This window comes from Gossypium hirsutum, chromosome A09 (assembly GCF_007990345.1).
Source record: "Gossypium hirsutum isolate 1008001.06 chromosome A09, Gossypium_hirsutum_v2.1, whole genome shotgun sequence".
NCBI classification, from domain to species: domain Eukaryota; kingdom Viridiplantae; phylum Streptophyta; class Magnoliopsida; order Malvales; family Malvaceae; genus Gossypium; species Gossypium hirsutum.
Window position 1 is genome coordinate 14,528,353 of NC_053432.1, and position 20,590 is coordinate 14,548,942.

Sequence of the window (20,590 nt, forward strand, 5' to 3'; positions counted from 1 at the left end):
ATTACTGTTTAAAACTAAAATAATAATAATTTTTTCTTAATGAAAACATAAGAATTTAAATGTAAAGTAATTCAATATAAAATTTTATTTTATTTATTATATAAATTAATTTAATAAAAATAAAAATAATATTTTCATCAAAATAATTTTAAAGAAATTGCTCCTCATTAAAATTGTCTTTCATTCTCAACAAAATCTCCTTACAAGGTTAACAATAAATGTAATGTTCTAAATCAATATGTATAATTAAAATTAGAAAAAAATATAAAGTGAAAGATTAATTATCATGCAATATTTTAAATTAAAAATTATATAAAACTCAAATTGAAAAATATAAATAAATAAAGTAAGAATATTAATTACCTATTATTTACAATAATAATTTCTCTTTTTATCCATCTTTTGCTTTGTTGTTTTTTCTCATTGAAAAAGTTGATTTGATATTAATAACTATATTAATAATATTAAAAAAATACCAATTAAAACAGTAATTAATGCCCAGTGAAAAATAATAATATACTGTAATTAACAATGAAATAATATCCATTTGTTTCTCAATATGCTATTTCAACTTACAAAAATTTTAAAAAGAGATCATAGTCTTATATTATCTCATCATCAATTAAAATATCTTCCATATTTTTCTAGTTTTATTATTATTCAAATATAATTTGATATTGTCTTTTTAAAAAGCCATCGCTTTAAAACTCTATTATTTTTTATATAGTTTTAACTTATTAATATTAACAAATTCCATTTTTTTACCAGTAATTTTTCTTGGACACTATTTGATCAAATATGTCTAACTACGAGGTGTTATTTATAAAACTAAACTCAAATTTTAATTGATATATAACTCTAACAATAATTAAGTGATAATTAAGATACTTAGAATTCTTTTCAAGCAAAAAATTTATTTTACATCAATAAAATTAACACAACTATTTTTATGTAAAAAATTTAACTAATTATTGTAATTTAGTTATGATTATAATTATCATAATTTTTCCTATATTTTATGTTTAAAGTTCTATTCAATTAATAGCTCTATTTTAAAATTAGTACAATTTTTTTAACTAATAATTCTAAATTAAATATCATAATTATTTTTAAATGTCATTGAAATAATATGATGAAAAATAAAAAACATTCTCATTAGTTCAAAAGTTTTTTTTTCCAATTTCATACTTTTATATGTGTTATAGATGAAAAATAGAAAGATATAACAAAAAGTAAAAGCTTTTAACTTTTTATAAAATAAACTTTTTTATTAGATTCAATACTAAATTAATTAATTGTTGTTAACTTTAAAATAAAACATTTTAAGAAAATATTTTTTATTAAGTGTTGACTTCAAATTATTTTAATTAAAACTGAATGAAAAATTCAATAAAAGAGATTATTATTACTAATTCAATTAAATAAAAGTAAATCACAAAAATAAATTCAATATTAAAGTTAAAGTGTAGGGATAGATAAACTTGTCGCCATATTTTATAAAAATTTTATGGATTAATTGCATCAAATGTCTATAAATTGTGGGCTAAATTTCAAATTGTTTCTTAAATTTTGAGACGTTCCAATTGAATCCTTAAATTAAAATATTGCTTTAGTTCGATCCTTTTGTTAATTTAGTTGTTAGTTTTGTCGTTAAATTATCAGCGTGTATCTGATGCATATGTGTTTAAGAAATGAACCGCATTAGATTGAAACTGGAAGCTAGACTAAAAGGAAAACTTGATTAGAATGTTGCTTTAGTTTGGGGATTAAATTGGAACGTACTTAGTGACCAATCTAGAATTCGGTGCATAGTTTAAGTACTTTTATTGAATTAACCCAAATGGCATCGAGAAAGTAAAGATTCCGCGATCCAAGGCCACTGAACCGGGGTTGAGGTCCAAACATTCAAACCGGCCCATATTAAAATTGGGGATCCGACCCACAAGAAAAACCGCCAGATCCTAAAATTCAGTTATTTAGAAACAATCGCTTCCATTTCCGGCTCGTCTCCTTCCAACAGAAAGCAAATCCGCTAATGCTATCTCTCTCCTACCTCACGATGCTTTGGATTTTCATTTCCGACCAGGTTTCACCTTCACAATTCCATCCTTTTTTTTATATCTTCAAATCAGATAAACTGAAAAACCTTCATTTTGTTCTTAAGCTTTTCAAATGAAATTTGTTATTATTCTTTATTTCGTCTCTAATTATGCTTTCTGGAGTAGATCTGCTAATAATTAAGCTAAATAGATTTTTTTTTCTAATTGCCTGTAGTTTTAAAAATTCGTTTGTTTATTCAAATGTAGCATTCCTAAGATGATTTTGTTTTCTTTTTCCTTCTTTATTTTTGAATATTTATCTACCTTTTTTATGTGTAGTGAATGTTGAATTATGGAAAGCGAGAGAAGGAATAGTAATGATTCGAGAATGCAAGGGTTTAGGCCTAGTTTCAGAGCAGTGGTGCTTATTATTGCGCTGCTATGGGTTGTTGTAGTTACTTTGTATGGTTTATTGAAGCCTATATCAAATGGTTGTGTCATGACATATATGTATCCGACTTATATCCCCATTTCCACTGCGAAGGCCGTCTTGTCCGCAAAATATGGTTTGTATTTGTATCACGAAGGTTGGAGAAACATTGATTTTAAGGAACACTTGAAGAGTCTCAAAGGAGTTCCGGTTCTCTTTATTCCAGGAAATGGCGGTAGCTACAAACAGGCAAGGTCCTCCTTTTTTTGCCATTGTTGTTAGAATTGCTAGTGCTTCATTGTAGATAGTCAATAACTCACAAGTATGTTATTCAATTTATGGAGTTGCTTCTAAAGGGTGTTTACAAGTTTTCACCCTTCTTATAGGTTCGTTCCTTGGCAGCTGAATCTGAGAGAGCTTATCAAGGAGGTGCACTTGAACATACATTCTATAGAGAAGCTTATCTAACTTCTGAGGAGGGAGGGAATGCGGATGTGAATGACTTTCAATTGCCAAACCAATATGCTAACAGGCTAGATTGGTTTTCTGTGGATCTTGAGGGGGAACATTCCGCAATGGATGGTCGGATACTTGAAGAGCACACTGAATATGTTGTATATGCTATTCACAGGGTATTTTTTTCCTTTGAATTTTAGTTTACAATGAGAACTTGGCGATAGTTTTTATTTGAACCGTTTGACATGGAATTTTGAATGTTTTATGCATGGTTCTTTGTTTTGAGGTCACACTTTTCACTTCATATGTTTAAAGTACTGTAAAGAGATAAAGAGTTTAACAGGTTAAATCAACTAAATCATAGATTACCTTGTTTGTTTGTTTGACAATGTCATATCAGGCCTCATTTTTGTCTTTGAAGGCTCATAATTACCCAACTTATTCTTGCAGATTTTGGATCAATATAAAGAATCGCATGATGCCCGGGAAAGAGAAGGTGCTGCAATCACTGCTAGTTTGCCAAAAAGTGTTATATTGATTGGTCACTCTATGGGTGGTTTCGTTGCTAGAGCTGCTACGGTCCACCCCCATCTAAGGAAATCAACTGTTGAAACTATTCTCACTCTTTCAAGTCCCCACCAGTGAGCTCTTTGAGAATTCTCGTCTATCTTTTCTTTAAAATTCTATTTCTCCCTTTAAGAATCTGCTATTTCTATCCAGATCCCCTCCTGTGGCATTGCAGCCATCTCTGGGTCACTATTATGAAAGCATAAATCAAGAATGGAGACAGGGTTATGATGTTCAAACCGCTCAAACCGGAGAATATGTCTCAAGCCCAAAACTATCTCATGTAGTTATTGTTTCCATTTCCGGTGGTTATAATGATTATCAGGTATTCTTCGAAATTTGGTGTGGTATGGTTTGGATTAGATTGTTTGCTTCTATAAAATGCAATTGGTGCTTTATGTCTTAAGTATATATCTTGCTTGAAATGTTGAACCTTGCCTGAATATATCATGGTCTCCTTTTCTGACTATAGGTACGCTCAAAACTGGAATCCCTGGATGGCATTGTTCCTTCCACTCATGGATTTATGATAAGCAGTGCAAGCATGAAAAATGTATGGCTGTCGATGGAACATCAAGCTATTTGTTGGTGCAATCAACTAGTTGTGCAAGTAAGTGGAATCTATTTTCCTGACTGCTTCTCTCCCTTTCCTTTTGGATAGTTAAGTTGGGAGCTGGATTTACTTCATTTGGTGGTCAGGTGTGGCTACCATTGAGATGCTTCAGCTTTTTGGAGCACAATTTTTGTTGACATTTCAGAATGTAAATGTTTCATGTAGGTGTCGCATACTCTCCTTAGTTTGATAGACTCCAGAAGAGGCCAGCCGCTTTCTGACACTCAAAAAAGACTTGCAATATTATCAAAGATGCTTCGTAGTGGAATACAGCAAAGTTTCAAGTGGAGATCACAGTTATTCTGGTCAACTCGTGTCCCTTTTAAGGATGTAAAATACACTGCTGGTATTATCTATCAGGACATTAATGTTTCAATTTTATATTTTATGAAACTTAGGAACTCTTTATGGAGATATATATGCATGTAATTACCCTAGCCCACAAAAGAAAGTTATTAATATGTGGTTGAACTTCAATACTCCTTGAAATAATAGTAAATATATAGTTCCTAAATTTCTCTAATCATCATATGTTATGTTATGCTTGCAGTTTCTCAGGATCATACCTTTTCTGACTGTCCTAGCAGTGTTCATTGGAGTGATGACGTCCCTGAGAGGGATTTGTATATTCAGAAAAAAACTGTTAACATTTTGGCTATGGATGGGAGAAGGCGGTGGTTGGACATACTGGAACTGGTAAGCTTTATTTCACATCCAACTTTTAGATTTTTTGTCTCATTGGAAATTTGTGTAAGCAATGTCTAAACCCTAATTGCACAGGTTTATATCTTGTCAAGGCAGAAATTCTTCTAAGCGACAAAGTTTCACTAAAGCTGCTCCTCTCAGCTTAATATTCCTCTCCCTCCCCCCCCCCCCAAAAAAAAAAAAGACACCTCCCCAGATAGGAAAAAAAAAACTCCATTGCCCCTTTTATTTTTTGACTTACTAGACAATGCTAACTTCATTTAGTGTACTTCTATGAGCAGGGGTCAAACGAGAAAAGCCACTTTATATTTGTGACAAACCTTGCTCCTTGTTCTGGAGTCCGAGTTCATCTTTGGCCCCAGAAAGGGAACTTGCCTTCAGATTTGCCTGCTGGTAAGAGCGTTCTGGAAGTGACATCAAAGATGGTTCAAATTCCTGCAGGACAAGCACCAAGGCAGGTACTAAGGACTGTACTTTTTGAAGTTGTTCTATTTGGGGAAACAATAGTGCTCAAGCACTTGCTACTATTTATGCTATGCACCTATTGGGAGTATGTAGCAAGTCTCTTGATCTTTTATATGTAAAACTCAAATGGTAACGCAGGAGCTTTATTATTTTATTGTTTCAGTTTATTTTATAATAATTTAAGTATTAGATATATTTTGGACAGCTAAGATTATTAGTTTGAGGGTTAAGTCGAGGGTTAAGAATAAAACTTTATTTGCACAAAGTCTAGTAACTTTACTTGCAAGAAAGCCAATACAAATAGCTGTAAACTTAACAGCCTGCATTATTTTGCCTTTTAATTAATATAAAGAAACTAAAGGTTTTTTAAACCCTAAGTTTTATAGAGTTCTATCTTCTTTATTAATGTTTGTTCAGCCCTAATTCATGCTATTAATGCTATTTGTCCCCTAAACCACACCAAATAGTCTCTGGAAAGTTTAAGTCTTGTTACTAACCAATTTAATTGGTAATTTTTGTTCTTATTGGAGCAGCAACTTATTAAGCATTCTGATTCATAGTAATTGTATTTTACGTTGACACTCCTGTTTTTATATGCTCTGCTTACCAGATTGAGCCTGGCAGTCAGACTGAGCAAGCATCTCCATCTGCTCTACTTCATTTGGGTCCTGAGGAAATGCATGGTTTCAGATATCTGACTATCTCAGTTGCACCTCATACGGTATTGTTGCCGTTAGTCCTTAATGTCCTTTCCTTTTACAGGAACATCAACATCATGCACAACAGGATTGTTTCTGGATATTTCTTTGCCTCTTTTATTCTCATTTATCTTAAGGATTCACCTTTATAAGAATACATCATGAACCAATCATATACCTTTTATCTTTGATTCACTGTTGATAGCTTTGTGCTTTAGCTGAGCTATCTATATTTGAAATGCATTTGACCTTAAAGTTGAAAGAGTAAAAAGCTATACTGTGAGATCTAAAAGGGTTGTTGAGTGCTGACACTTATAGTTTTGTGCATTAACTTAGCTATCTATATTTGAAATACGTTTGTCCTTGTAGGAAAAAAGTAGAAAACTATATTTTGAGATCTAAAAGGATAGTTGAATGCTGAAACCTTTTAGTCATAACTATTTTCACCGCGTTTTTGGGATTTTCAACCTGTTGTGGAACCTATCAAAATTGAACCTAAAAAAATATTAAGCATTGGTATGCATGACTTTGATTCTAGACTGTTTATCCCTGCCTCATGCAGAGTTAATTTTTTCCATCATAATATGTTTATTCCTAGGTCTTAAGAGTAATAATTTTATTGTTGCAATACATGAAAAGGCACATATTTTTTGTATGCCAAAAAGTCGGGCTTCTTCATATTGCCTTTTGGTCTTTAAATAAAAAATGGTAGTGCTTCTCTCTCATTTAAGATATAGTTTAAAATTATTGTAGTAATTGTTTGCATTGACTCTGTGGTGCTCAGACTATTTCAGGCAGTCCACCAACCACCTCCATGGCAATTGGGCAGTTCTTTAATCCAGATGAAGGGGAGATAGAATTCTCTCCTATATCGATGCTTTCATCAAGACATTTTCATGAGGTGAATACCTATAGTGCAGTCATCTTACTTTAGAGAGTTTGGAAACTTAAAAGACATGTTTAATGTAGTTTCATCCAGATGATGACTATTTGGTAATAATTTTGATGTAGTGCAGGATATCATTTTTAAGGAAGATCACCCCCTTGCTTTCAATCTGTCATTTGCACTTAATTTAGGCCTATTGCCTGTTACTTTCTCTTTGAAAACTACAAGCTGTGGAATTAAAGGTTCTGGGCTTCTTGATGAAGGTGGAGATATGGACAATACTAGTAAGAATCTTAGTGTTTCCATTTCCGTTGCAATCCTGAAGTTCTAGACGCTTGTTTCATGACCTGAATGTTGTTCTTTTCTGCTGAGCCATTTAGAGCTCTGCAAACAGCGTTGTTTCCCACCTATAGCATTTGCTTGGGATCCTACATCTGGTCTTCATATATTTCCAAACCTGTACAGTGAGACTCTTGTGGTTGACTCCTCCCCAGCACTTTGGACTTCTACTGGGGCTGAGAAAACCGTTGTTCTTTTACTGGTGATGCGCCACATCTTTCTTGCACGTAAATGTTACCTTAATTTCAAAATTCTGTTATTCTTTTCTTGAAATTTACAGCTCTTTATCTTCTTGATACCACTGCAGCTTGACCCAAATTGTTCATACAAGGCAAGCTTAGCTGTTTCTGTAACTAAAGCAACTAGCAGATACTTGCTTCTATACTGTCCAAAGGTGAGCCAATCTAATATTCAGTGCTTATTTTTTCTTTCCTGGTTTCGTCTAAATCCAGATACTAATTTTTTTACATCCTAAAAGGTGAAATAATAATTAGAAATTATCTGGTGGATGTTGCTTTAGAATGCTATGACCTCTAGCTGAGTTCACTTGTGTGAAGATATTGTGCAATATCAAAATACTGCTATTTCAAATGATATTGCATTGTTATTTACGTTTGAAAATCACAGTGCGCTTGTTGTAATTGAAATTATATGTTGCAATGTGCTAGCCTATAACAATTGCAATGCAATGGCTGTTCTCTACATACTTATAACAGTAACACAAACAAGCTAGGAACTGTTTCCCACCGAAACATGTAAAAATATAGGGTGCTGTAACCAGAAGCAGTTCCCTATAAGGGTTCTCCAGGGAACCTGATGATGATGTCCAAGAGATTTATGTAAGGAATGAGTTTTGATGTGGAAATGTTTTATAACAGCTATTAGTAAATGTTTAGAAGCTACATGTGCTGAAGCAAATTAATAAAGGACACGCCGTATCCTCCCAGTTTGTGCATATTATGAAAGTCATGTATTTTATGGTTATCTCTTAGGTCTTTGAATGAAGAGAAATATAAAAATTCTAGCATCAGATTCTATAGTACCATATGCTGCTGTTTTGATTTGTACTATGTACAGTCTATGATACTCACATGATATTGGACTTTCTTGTACAGATGTTTGCCTTCAATGTTGCTGTTTTATTCTTTGCTCTGATGCGACAAGCACATGAAAGGCCGATTCCTTCTATACTAAAAGCTGTGGAGACCAACCTAAGAATACCATTCCCATTTTTGCCTTTAGCTGTTGTACCTATTTTGTTTTGCTTGTTCTTTTCCTTCATAACATCTCAACCATTTCCTCCATTCTGTAGCTTCACCATTGTGTCAATAACTTGTTACCTATTATCAAATGGGTTTATAATTCTACTGATATTGATATCCGAGTTGGTCTTCTATGTGGCTGCCTATTTACATGTTTCCATGAAGAGGAGGTTGGTCGACTGTCTACCTTTCTTGTTGGATTAACATCGAAATGTCAAGATGAATATTTTGTGAATTATATACAATGAATACTTTAGATAATTGAAGAAAATCCCTAGAGAAAACTAAACAACTTTCTCTTTTCTTTTCCAACTTCCATTATCATGGTTTGATAGAATTGGGTGATTTGATATATGTATCATATAGCATTCATTTCTAAATGATGTCTATTTTGGCATTCTACCTCATGCTAGGTTTAATTGATTGCAGGTGGCAACTACGGAAAGGAAATTTTTTCTTTTTGTTTCTTCAGTGGTTTATGAATCTTTCATCCAGATTCTTTTCATTGAAGGTAAACTCTTGGCCTCAACTATCTATATCTATTTAGTGGGTTCAATCTCTGTCAAATCTTTCGGATTCATAATCTCCTTGCATCTACCAAAACTTTGAAGTACACTCTGGTTAAATAGCATATTTAGTTAGTATAACTGTGTATGGATGTTCCCATTTCAACAATACCACTTCCAACATGGATTGAATCTGGCTTTCTCGGTTTTGTACTTGCCATTTGTATATGAGGCTTGTAGAAGTGCAAGTAATTTAATGTCTAATCTGGTGAACATAACAATTTCTAGTATTTGAAGATTTATCTGTCTTTCTCCATTTTATGTGCAAAGTTGATGCTTTGATTTGTTTATTCTGATCTTGATTTATTTTTGGAACAGGTGGTAAGGATTCTAGGAGCCAGACCTTTATTCGTTCCAATATTCATGGCAATTATTTTGTCTACATTTGTACATCCGGCACTTGGTCTATTAATTCTACTCTTCTCTCATGCTTTATGTTGTCATAGCTTTCTGTGCAAGTAAGTGCCGGTTGACTCTATCGTTACCATTATATTGGTTCCCTTTAACTTTTTATTGGTAGATTCAACCTTTTGCACTCAACTATTTTCCGTACGAACTTCTAATTTGTTTTGTTGGTATGCTTTCCCTTTTTATGTAACAGCTCTTTGACAGCCTCATTACGCAGCAATGTACGGAAAAAGGAAGTTGATGACAAAAGTGAAGGCAATTGTTCGTCTCAGCAAGTTACATGCCAGCCTGGTTCCCCTTCAAAAGAAAACCGCCCCAGTTATAGTCAAGCACAAGAAGATATCTTCCATCAACGGCATGGCTTACTGGTGCTGCACCTTGTTGCAGCAATAATGTTTGGTCCATCGTTGGTATCTTGGTTGCAGGTATTAAATTTCACCTACATTTTCCATGACTTTTTCATTTATATGGTTGATATTATACGACGTTTTTGTGGGATTGCAGAGAATAGGAATGCACAAGAGCTTTCCTAGGTTCCTGGATTCGCTCCTATGCATCTGCATGATCCTACATGGTATCTTTAGTTCGGAGTCATTGGGAAATTCCTCATTGCCCTTTCCACGAATCCTGGGTCAGGAAATGAGTCTGAGTTTCATCTACCTAATAGCTGGAATATATTGCTATCTCTCTGGTCTCAATATGGTACCGTATAAAGCAATGTATGCCATGGGTGCCGTTAGTATCATTTCCTTCGCGTCGACTGTCGTACAGGTTTGGACCGGAGCACCTCGTGACAGAGGAAAATGGAAACCCCGCAGACAATAGAAGTTAACTGCATTTCAGCCTTGTCATTGACAGTAGATCAGATTGGATTGGAGTTTATAGGCCTCATTTTTTTGGCACATGAGGTTAAATGATAACATTTTGATGGGATATTAGAAGGAAAAGGTAGAGCCCTTTTTATGCGGATGTGCCATTATTGCTTGAAAAACCATTTTGTTTTTGAGGAGAATTTTGTCATGTAATTTTGATTTCATTTGGATTGAAAAGGATTGGTTATTTGTAGATTAGAGAAATATGTTTATTTTGAAGCCCTTTTTAGACAAATCAAGTGAAAGTTGCAGTTTTGAAGATTTCCTAGTAATTCTTTACTTGCTTTGATTGATGTATGGATTATTAATTTATTATGCTGAAATTACTTTTATATGATCGACAGATAGGATTTAATATCTGCATCATTTAAAAAAATTAAAATAAGGTCAAATTTTGACATAGTTTTCATTTAAAAAATGACAATTTTTTCATCTATAAACAATAGGTTACATTTGTAGAAATTAGAATGATAAAAGCTTTAAAAATATTAACAACAATAAATGATATTTTTTTATTTATAAATAAAAAAAATTTAAACAATAAATATTAATCCTTTTAAAATTTTACTTTGTTTAATTCTTTTTAATAATCAATCTCTATAAGAGTACCTCCTAAGTACTTTTGCCTATCATAGTTCACAAGTGAAACATGGAAAATGCTATATGTTTTTAATAAACGTATATAAGATTGTTATTACTTACATTGACAATGGTATCAAAAGTTCTCACTAGGGACTAAAAATCTACCATGCGTTTTATTTTTCAAATACGTATAAGATTATTATTGTCTGCACTAACAACAGAATTTAAAACATCAAATAAGGTCAGGATTTAGGAAGCTTCAATGTATAATTTTTTTTAGTTTCATGAACTTGGCAGCTTCCTGACTTCGCTTGTTTTTAACGACACTCACAGTTATCCTCTCCTTGCACACATATAAAAAGTCAGATTTAGCAAACATCAACTGACAAGTATGTAATTACTAGTAAAGTATTCTATTACACAAGTGAAACAAAAAGAAACCCAAGGGCAAATTTGAATCCAGCTTCTAATTATAAGACACTAAAATGAATCCACAAGGTCACTAAAATTAGAAAAGAAAAAAAAAAATACTCAACTCTCGTACAAGATACAACACACCAATTCTTCCTCAAAGCACAAAGGGCCAAACCAACACTTTTCAAGCACCCTGCCAAAGCCAAAAACAAATGTGTCCCCATCATACACATGATTCAAAGAAGAGCCACACCTTAGCAGTCAAACCCTTTTCTCATATCACCGCTTTGGTTATGTCTGCCGGTTTTCGGTTGTCAAATTGCTGCGGCCGCTGCTACTTCCAATAACTCGATTTGGTTCCCCCACTCTAGCTGCCAAAGCGAGAACTTCGGGTGACATTTCCCATTGACCACTTCTTCTACCCCAACTAGATCGCCTGGGATGAATACTGGCATGCTCACCTGTGCCATCTACTGTACTTCTAAAATCTGGTGATAGTTCTCCTAATTCACCCTCCTTAACATTTACTCGCTCACTTGTGAATTGCCCTTCGCAATCATCAGTGGTGGCCCCATTATCAACCCACACTGTCTTCCTACCCATTTCTATGTCATCCGTGGCCTTCCCCATATTCGGACTCATAAAACCACTGGCTCGTGTTGGTAACACAGGTTCCCTCGGCACCTTCGCCCTGAAGTTGTTCTTGGATGATGGAATGCTGGAGCAAAATATCTCCTTGAAGTTGTCAACCACTCCTTTGTTATAAGGGTTTGCTCGACGATCATATCGGTATCTGAAATTCTCATACGTTGTCTGCAAAAGCAAAGGAACAGAGTGTTACATCGATCTAACAAATGAACTAATGTAACAACATATTAAGGATGAGTATCTTACCTGATTTGTACTGATTAGATACAAATGGAAGGCAGTCAAACCACCAACAAACCACATTGAAATGAACGTGTAAACTATTAAAACAATGGAAGCCGGAGTTTTAATCATTGCTTTCCAAATTGTTGTGTCCTCTGATGCCATGATCCTACTAATGTAGACCCAACTGAATGCGAAAACATATATACAAAGAAGGGTTGTTGAGAAGACAAACATGAAGAAGAACCGATAATTTCGCTGCAAACAAAAATAAAAAATAAAAAAATAAAGAAGTGAGATAACTAGACAGTAAAAAAATGAGGAAATCTGAGGACAGTGGTGAAAATTTTGCTGCCACAAACAAGTATGCTAATCTAAGTTCCTCCATACCAGTCCAATACATTGCCCCACCCAAGGACAGTGGTGATCAAATCGTTCTACACAGTTATTGCAAATCGAACAGTGTGAGCAGCGAGGAGGCCTATAAAGCATGCAAGTGTCACAATATTTGATCTTCACAGAGATCCCATTGACTTCCACTTCTTTAATTCGTGGCAACCGTAACGGTGGAGTTTGCCCAGCCCCAACATCCGCATTTCCATCAAAACTTTCTGGCTCCGGAGGGTGTGCATTACGTGGAATTATACCAGGATCTCTCCCAGATGTTAGCAGTAAAAGAACTAAATCCTGAAAAAGAAGAAACAAACACATTTATGAGCTTCAAGTTCTGTTTCAGAGAAAATTACAAAGATTCTCCGAAATGCCTGACAAAATCTGAATATGCCAGGGGGAATTTTTTTTGTTTTTGTACATGTAAGACACCATTTGAATCTTTCGAAACATGGTAGAATCGAGACAGCACAAGCTTATTATACTTTATAAGCTAGAATCTGTTCGTATTCTTGTATCGTTCATATTAATGCTATTCTAAGCTGCCATGAGAATAAAAGGGGGACCATAAAAGCATGATCATAGATAATTGCAAATTGGAGTCAATATAGCTAGCCAAGAACAGAAGGGGGTGTGTAACCAATGTAAACACTGGTAATTCGAGAACATCATGAACTAACACTAAATTGGGTTTGTTTCATCTTCCTAACATTGTAACAAAAGTTTCTTTTTTTTTTTCATAAATAGCAACTCATTGATACATGAAAATTGAAGAAAGACTTACATAGAGAGTGAAGACAACAGCAACAACCATAATTGAAATGCCCAAATGATGAGAAAAGTCATCCATCAATTTCCTAGCAACAAATACACAGAAAATGGAGACTGGAGCTAATATAAGCAGAATAGTCAGCCCTAATGATCTTACATCTGGTCCAAATATAAACCTCCCTTGAAATAAAAATATCTGCAAAAATAAAATAAACATAAATTTAAAGCCCTTGCAAAATTCATGTCCTTTTAACTATTACTTATAATCAAAATTACTATAGAAATTTCGCAGACAAAAAAGGAAAGGCTTACATTGCTGCCTTTCCAGGATTGGTAAACCCGTAAATCACCCGGTCCGCCGCCGATGGAACTCGGATCCGATCGCTGGGTTGGCGGCGCCACATACATCTCTCCCTTTTACTCTCTCTCTCTATTTAACTTTCAGAATAATAATAATAACAATAAAAAGAACTTAAAAGATGAGACTTTGAGAAGAAAGGAATGAGGTTTTAAGTGGAAAAATGGAAAGCCATGGTGAGAGTGAGTCAAGGCGAGGCGAGTTCAATGAGTAATAGCGAGTCGAGAAGGAGTCGGCGACAAAGGTCAAGGGGATGAACTCTTTCTTTCAAACGAAGAAGAGGAAAGGGGACCAATAGTTGGGGTTTGTTTCTTCGACCGGGAATCCTATCCGGTTCACTTGTTGAACTTTGAGTCGAATTAACGTATTCGTAGGTATTTCTTATTTCAAATTACTGTTAATATTTTAAATTAAGTCTCAAATTTAAAAAAAAAAATTAAATCTTTAAAATATCAAAATTATATAGATCAAATCCGTTCCAAATTTAAATATATCTAAAATTAACAAATCAAACTTTAAATTCATTTATTAAATTTGGATATAAAGATTGTGACTCTTTTTTCAATTTTATCCAATGCAAATGAGCTGGATAACGCAACCTTTAGATTGGTGTAATGATGCCCAAATTTTGCACTTTATTTCTTTAGCATTTTATATATCCATTACTCCAACAAAAACTCTAATCTTTTTAATATATATTCTCTTAAAAGTATTTTTCAGAATTAAGATTAAAGGGACAAAATACATAATTGATTAATTTTTAAAAAAATTAAAATTAAACTTATAAATAAATTTATTATCATACTATCATTAAAATCAAATATAAAAAAATATTAATGATAAAATTAAAAAGAAATATAATCAAATGATGACTTTAATAATTGGGTGACCTCAAATTCACTTATAATTTCATCAAAGTAATAATAAAAAGATAAATGTACTTCATTTTACAATTTTAGAAAGGCACAGGTGAGGTTTTTTTTCCCTAAGCGAGGGACTGCAAAATATCTTGAAACTTGGGGAACGAGGAAGCTCAAAGCTATCATGTCCATCATCATCGTCCTTTCCCTTATCTAAAGCCTCTTTTTCCTTTTCAGGTCCTTTCTTCCCCTCTGAATTCATCTTCTTCACATTCTTATTACGTTCCTTTGCATGCGTTTCTCCATCGCCACCTTCAGGCAAGGGCTTGGAATTGGATGAGAGTAAGAGGATGTTATCCACAACTGCTCGACAACCGTTCTTTCGATGAACAATTCTGAACTGATAACATGCCGAAGAACCTCTTCCCTCTTCACACTTTGAAACACTACAACCCATCCCTGTTGATTGCTATTTTACCCTTAATTTTTTCAATATATATATATATATGTTTTGATGGAAAGAAAAACACTATGGAAATGAAAGGAGAAATCCAACAATTATATTGGGATTTGCTAAGATAACCATAAGAGGGTGAAGAGATTGAATTTCACATTTACTTGTTCGCAGTTAACTATGTTATTTAATTACAACCTTCCCATTTCCTTTTTTTTCTTCCAATTTAGTTTGTTTGTATAGTAGAAAGAAAATCACAATTTTTTATAGAATAACGAAAATTAGCATTGGTGCAACAGCTAAAAACAAATTTGTTTTAATGTTTTCTGTTGAATGATATTGAGAAAAAGCCCTTAGACTAGTATGTTTAAAAAACCTAAAATAACTTTCTATTTTTATTCATGAAAGTCATTGATAAGAAATATCCTTAGATAATATCTTCGAAATATTGTCTTTCTATTTTTGAATCCCCGAAGAACACTTCTTCTCCGCCTTCAAAATATTAGGTCATTATTTCATCTAATGTTTATAATGACTAGTTGTCCTTTTTGAAGAAAAAAAGTATTGATATATTCCATGATAATATCTACCATAGAGGTTGATCCAACTATCATACGATTATAAGAAAATTCTACTTACTTTCAAGAAGTCTCCTCACAACAGACCATTGATGGAGGTCGTAGTCTTGTTTAGGACCTTCTCCCACTAAATATTTCAAAAGCATGCAAGGTTTTTGATTTTCGGTTTCAATTATAACTGATCAATATATGCATGACAAGTACATGTGACATTCTCCCTAATCTATATGACATGCTTATCCCATATATGCATGAATGTACATTTGCAGTCATATAATTATCATAATGCTTATCTCATAAAATTAAAAGTATAAAATTAAATGACTCAAACCAACTAAAGTTTCCATGATTCCATCCTAGAAAAATAAAAATTGCAAAATTCACCAAAAAGCATACTTTGGGTCTTCAATTTTGCCACCATAGACTTCTGTTGCAATACCAATGTAACATTCCGAAATAAGGCCTAAACGGAACAGTGGTTGCGAAACCACAAAATCGAGGTAGAAAAATTTATTTTATTATTATTTTGAGGTTCATGATATCATTGCATGATTTTTTGAAAATTTCGTGATGAAATTCTATGCATAAAGTGCTTAAGTTGAGATTAGGGACTAAATCGAATAATTTGCAAAACTTGCATTCTAGAAGTTTTTAGTATGAAATTGCTTTGGAATATTAATTAGGAGGGTTTAAATAACAATTTGACCAATTTCTAAGTTCATGGACAAAATAGGACATTGATGGAATTTTTGAAAGTTTAATAAGGAAGGGCATTTTGGTCATTTGGATATTAAATGAAATAAAAAGGGAAAAATAACACAAAATTCATCATCTTCTTCATTAGCACGGAATTTCAAGGGTTCTCCATAGCTAGGGTTTGTTTCAAGCTTTCAAGCTCCATAGTAAGTGATTCCAAGCCCCGTTTTTAATGTTCTTTACGTTTTCGGAGTCCCGGTAGCTCGATAAAGCTTATGCTAGCAATAATTTAAGTTAAGGTTCATATTTGGAAAAATACCCATAGGTGAAAAGTGTTTATTTTGATATTTTATGATAGAATATGAGGTTTTAAATTATGTTAGACAACTTGTGCTACTCGGTTTTAAGTGAAAACGAGTAAAAGGACTTAATCGGTAAAAATACCTAATAGTCATAAGTACATGTTAGAGTGTGAATTTGATGTTGTCATAGAAGGGAAAACTGATCAGCATGTTATAAAACATAAGAAAATAGGATGAAGTTTAAATTACGAGCCTTGGGAAAAAAGTGCAAATATGTGAAAGTTTAGGGGCAAAAATGTAATTTTGCCAAAGTTTGGGTCAAGGAATGTTTTGATAAATGTGAATATTAAATAAGTTAAATTTGCTATTATAGATCAAGAAGAGTGAAATTCGGGAGTAGATCGGGGAAAAGAAAAAGTAAGGGACTAAATTGTAAAGTTTAGTCACATTTTGTATCGAGGTAAGTTTACAGTAAATAAATGCAATATTATTTTTTTTTACATTATTATTGTCAATTTCCAGCATTTATATACTTATTTTCTTTGAATATTTAAAGTCGAATTAAAGGCGAAGTGACAGAGAAAAAGCATTAGGAAGCCCAGTTTGAACCTTAGGAATGTTAGGATATTGGGGTTGACAGGACAGAACAGGACATAAATGAGCCATGTAAGTCCATATCAGTTATATGGCTTTGGAGACAGAAATGAGCCATGTAAGCCCATATTATATATATATATGGCATTGGAGACAGGAATAATTCATGTAAGTCCATGTCGAAGACATGGCATTGACAGGATATTGATAGACAGGAATGACCCTAGTATCCTTAGTATTCCGAGTGGTTCAATAGGTCATTGTACACGTTAAATTACAGTGAATTATCAGCAAAAGGGAAGGTAGATTATATTTATAAATAGTGAAAGGTCAGGTAAGAAAGAAGGTAAGTGAGTAAAGAAGAAGGTAGAAAATGAGAAGCAAAGAAAGTTTATGAGGCTAGGTGACATTATGTATAATTATTCATTATGTTGAATGTTGTATTTATTTGCTTGTAAGCTTACTAAGCCTAGTGCTTACTCTCTTTATTTTCTTTTTTCTTATAGTTTTTATCAAGCCACTCAGGGATCGAAGGAAACGTCGGAGACCCGATCACACTATCGAAGAAATCACATTGGTATAGTTAGATGTTTCGTTTTGTGTATGGCATGTATAGGAACTTGGTTTCTTTTGATATGATATGATCAATGAATGATGTGTAAATACTTGCTAGTGATTAGCTAATAGAGTGGCTGATGATATACATGTTTAATAGTATGTATGATTAAGTAGTAACTATCACATGAAAATTAAGAAAAATGTGAAAGTAACTTAAAAATAGATTCAAGTATCAGAAATAATGGGATTTTGAAAAATCACAAGAAATTGTAGAGACATGGGTTGATGGTGAATAATATATGAAATTAAAGCTCCTTTTGTCTATTTTCATATGGAATAAGCAAAAAAGGTAAAGGTTTTGTATTTTATAGGGTATCTGAGTTTTGGTGAAATAGGGCCAGAGCGATTTTTGGATCCCCTATTCCAACTTTATAAATTCACCATAAATTTTACAAAAACAAGGTGGTGTAATTTATATGGTTAGAATCCTTATTGAATCTAGTTTTAATAGAAAGAAACGGTATAGTCATATGATTTTTGTACAGAGAGAAAAGTGGTTCGTAGTAAGTAGATGCCAGTGTAGTCAAATTCTGAAACAGGGGTAACTTTAACTAATAAACTGTACTAATTGGCTTAGTCAAAAATTCTAGAAAAAAAATTATTAGATAGATATATGAGTCTAGTTTCAGGAAAAATTTACTGATCTTAATTTCGAGTTTTGAAACTCGAGAAATGAATTTTTGAGCAACCATGACGCAGAAAAACAGTTTATTCCGAAAATTAAAATAAGTGGTTTAGAGTTGTTTAAAAGGTAAGATAAGTTTAGTAACACCTCAAGCTTGACTCCGGTGACGGTTTTGGCTGTGGTGGTGTTACAACCAATTTACGTTTCCGTCGTCGTTTCCATTTCCGTGTCGTCGTCGTTAGACCACCACCGGACACCGTCGAACCACCGCCAATCACTTTCTAGTTTGGCTAGGTTGGGTTTGCATCATTTCAATTGGTTTGGATGTGCCTCAATTTTTTAGGTTTTGCTGGGAATAATTAGGTTACAAAATTCCTATGTCCACTTCTGACTCACATATTTTATTCTAAATAAATAATAAAATAAAACCATGCGTGGAGATGATAGTCCATGATCTACAATATATATGCCCGAGATAATAATAAATTACAATTAAATTTCTAGGAATTAAAATTTTGGCAAAATTACTTTATCATCCATAATGAAATAATAAAATAATATCATACATTCATTCACATACATTCCCTTAAACATGCATGCAATTACGAGAATACCACATCTGATCAAATATAAGCATACATCAAGAATAGAGAGAATTCCGGTCTTGATTTACACTATAAATATATCACAATCGTAGCTCTGATACTAATTGTTGGAAAAAAATTCGATTCGAAAACAATTTTCTTGCACAACAGAGAATAAAAATTTTGAAAACTGACTTGATTTGTGATATTTATAGCAATAACCCTACACCGCAATTGTACCTATGTTTTTAGATAGACGGATCCTTGTCGTTCCTGGCTTTCAACCAAAACATTTTCCCCGCTATTCTTATACCACTAATTGCTTCAAGTGTGGTTGCGAACAAATTGAATCAAACATAAAAATTAAAATTAATTTTCTTTTCTTTTGGGGTGAAAACGAAAATTCTATTCTCAAACAGAAACTAACATAATTTGTTATTTCAAAAAAATATATTTAATAGTTGAGAATAAATTCTCTCTATTTTTCAGTAGAGTAACAATATCTAAAAGTTGTGTTTATAGCCCTATCAGTGCCATCTATTTATAGGGAAAAAGGTAGAACCTTTGTTGAATTAGAGAAGTTTATTTCAAATAGAAAAAAAACTTATTACTTAGAGAAGGATGGGGGTGGGCGGCACACCTTTAGTATTCCTACTAGGGTTACCGCCTCTTCATATTCCATGAGGGGATTTTGGGCCTCTCTCACATCAAGTTCAATTACAAGTATTTTTTGGACTTTTCGACCCAGTACTTTGTAATATGATCAAACCTGTTTTTATTTTTCTATTTTTCAAAATAAACTTCAATATTTATATTTAATTAAATAATTTTCTCATCCCAATTTTACCCCCAGTAAAATTATGATGATTTTACCCTTGATAAAATTTTCGAGAAAATATATTTAATATTTCACCATTCAACTTGTTCACTATGATCGTATAGTTTATTTTCATTTCTAAGCTTTAAAATAGCTTAAAAACACAAACTCAATCTTACAATCATTTTTGAGAAATCCTTGTTCATTTCTAGATGAATTCATTTCTTATTTTCATTTTCATTTCCATTTTGGAGAAAACCAAATACATTTCCAAATTATTTCATTTCTCCTTTTTCTTTTTCATTTTGGAGAAAACCTTAATCATTTTCAAATGTTTCCTATTTCTCTATTTTTCCATTTCACCATTTCTATTCAATTATGTTTATTTGATTCAACATGCAATTCATTTCTAGTTTCAATGAGCTAGTGAATGGACCGATTAGACATATGCAATTGAGGCTAAAATGGTTTATAATTAAGTTCCAACTTTTCACCTATTAATTATAAGCTCATTTAGTCATGAAGTAATTCCACTATAGTATTGTGACTGAGCTCTCCCCAACGGCATTCCATCACGAAAGCAACTTGATTAGTGCTTGTCCAATGACCTTGTTATAAATGTGTTAACATTAGAGGATATCCTTAATCTCTTTGGGATAATATTCGTTCTCCCAATATGATCCTATTTTATCTCATAGTAACCATTACATCTTCCTTCATGAAAAGTCAATCACTATCAATTTGAGATCAAGTCATCTATCACAAAGACGA

The 20,590-nt window shown here is 33.0% G+C and overlaps 2 protein-coding genes across 3 annotated transcripts; one reads left to right on the forward strand and one right to left on the reverse strand.

Moving 5' to 3' along the window:
* The first annotated feature begins 1,989 nt into the window (after nucleotides 1-1,989).
* On the forward strand, nucleotides 1,990-10,578 carry LOC107902123 (uncharacterized). Of its 2 annotated transcripts, XM_016828352.2 has the most exons (19): nucleotides 1,990-2,086; nucleotides 2,379-2,718; nucleotides 2,856-3,101; nucleotides 3,376-3,566; nucleotides 3,646-3,817; nucleotides 3,965-4,102; nucleotides 4,271-4,451; nucleotides 4,656-4,801; nucleotides 5,092-5,268; nucleotides 5,886-5,996; nucleotides 6,758-6,874; nucleotides 6,990-7,143; nucleotides 7,240-7,400; nucleotides 7,506-7,592; nucleotides 8,314-8,630; nucleotides 8,890-8,971; nucleotides 9,345-9,484; nucleotides 9,628-9,859; nucleotides 9,939-10,578. In XM_016828352.2, the coding sequence occupies exons 2-19, from the start codon at nucleotides 2,392-2,394 to the stop codon at nucleotides 10,257-10,259; spliced, it is 3,300 nt and encodes a 1,099-aa protein (XP_016683841.2). In that variant the 5' UTR covers nucleotides 1,990-2,086; nucleotides 2,379-2,391; the 3' UTR covers nucleotides 10,260-10,578. The 2 variants fall into 2 exon arrangements, with proteins under 2 accessions (XP_016683841.2, XP_040933734.1); XM_041077800.1 differs by lacking the exon at nucleotides 1,990-2,086 and having other exon boundaries at nucleotides 2,593-2,723.
* Nucleotides 10,579-11,255: 677 nt separating this feature from the next.
* On the reverse strand, nucleotides 11,256-14,063 carry LOC107902132 (probable protein S-acyltransferase 7). The gene is made up of 5 exons (XM_016828359.2): nucleotides 13,646-14,063; nucleotides 13,347-13,529; nucleotides 12,563-12,859; nucleotides 12,197-12,430; nucleotides 11,256-12,115 (listed from the first exon to the last, which is right to left on the reverse strand). The coding sequence occupies exons 1-5, from the start codon at nucleotides 13,739-13,741 to the stop codon at nucleotides 11,594-11,596; spliced, it is 1,332 nt and encodes a 443-aa protein (XP_016683848.1). The 5' UTR covers nucleotides 13,742-14,063; the 3' UTR covers nucleotides 11,256-11,593.
* Nucleotides 14,064-20,590: the final 6,527 nt, after the last annotated feature.

What these genes read in the sequence shown, in the direction of transcription:
- LOC107902123 (XM_016828352.2), top strand. Translation starts at nt 2,392, where the DNA reads ATGGAAAGCGAGAGAAGGAATAGTAATGATTCGAGAATGCAAGGGTTT. An exon ending in TTGTATATGCTATTCACAGG is followed by an intron (nt 3,102 to 3,375) that starts GTATTTTTTTCC and finishes TTATTCTTGCAG; the next exon opens with ATTTTGGATCAATATAAAGA. An exon ending in TGTCATAGCTTTCTGTGCAA is followed by an intron (nt 9,485 to 9,627) that starts GTAAGTGCCGGT and finishes TTTATGTAACAG; the next exon opens with CTCTTTGACAGCCTCATTAC.
- LOC107902132 (XM_016828359.2), bottom strand. Translation starts at nt 13,741, where the DNA reads ATGTATGTGGCGCCGCCAACCCAGCGATCGGATCCGAGTTCCATCGGC. An exon ending in CTGTTGTCTTCACTCTCTAT is followed by an intron (nt 12,860 to 13,346) that starts GTAAGTCTTTCT and finishes CTTCTTTTTCAG; the next exon opens with GATTTAGTTCTTTTACTGCT. An exon ending in ATCTAATCAGTACAAATCAG is followed by an intron (nt 12,116 to 12,196) that starts GTAAGATACTCA and finishes TTGCTTTTGCAG; the next exon opens with ACAACGTATGAGAATTTCAG.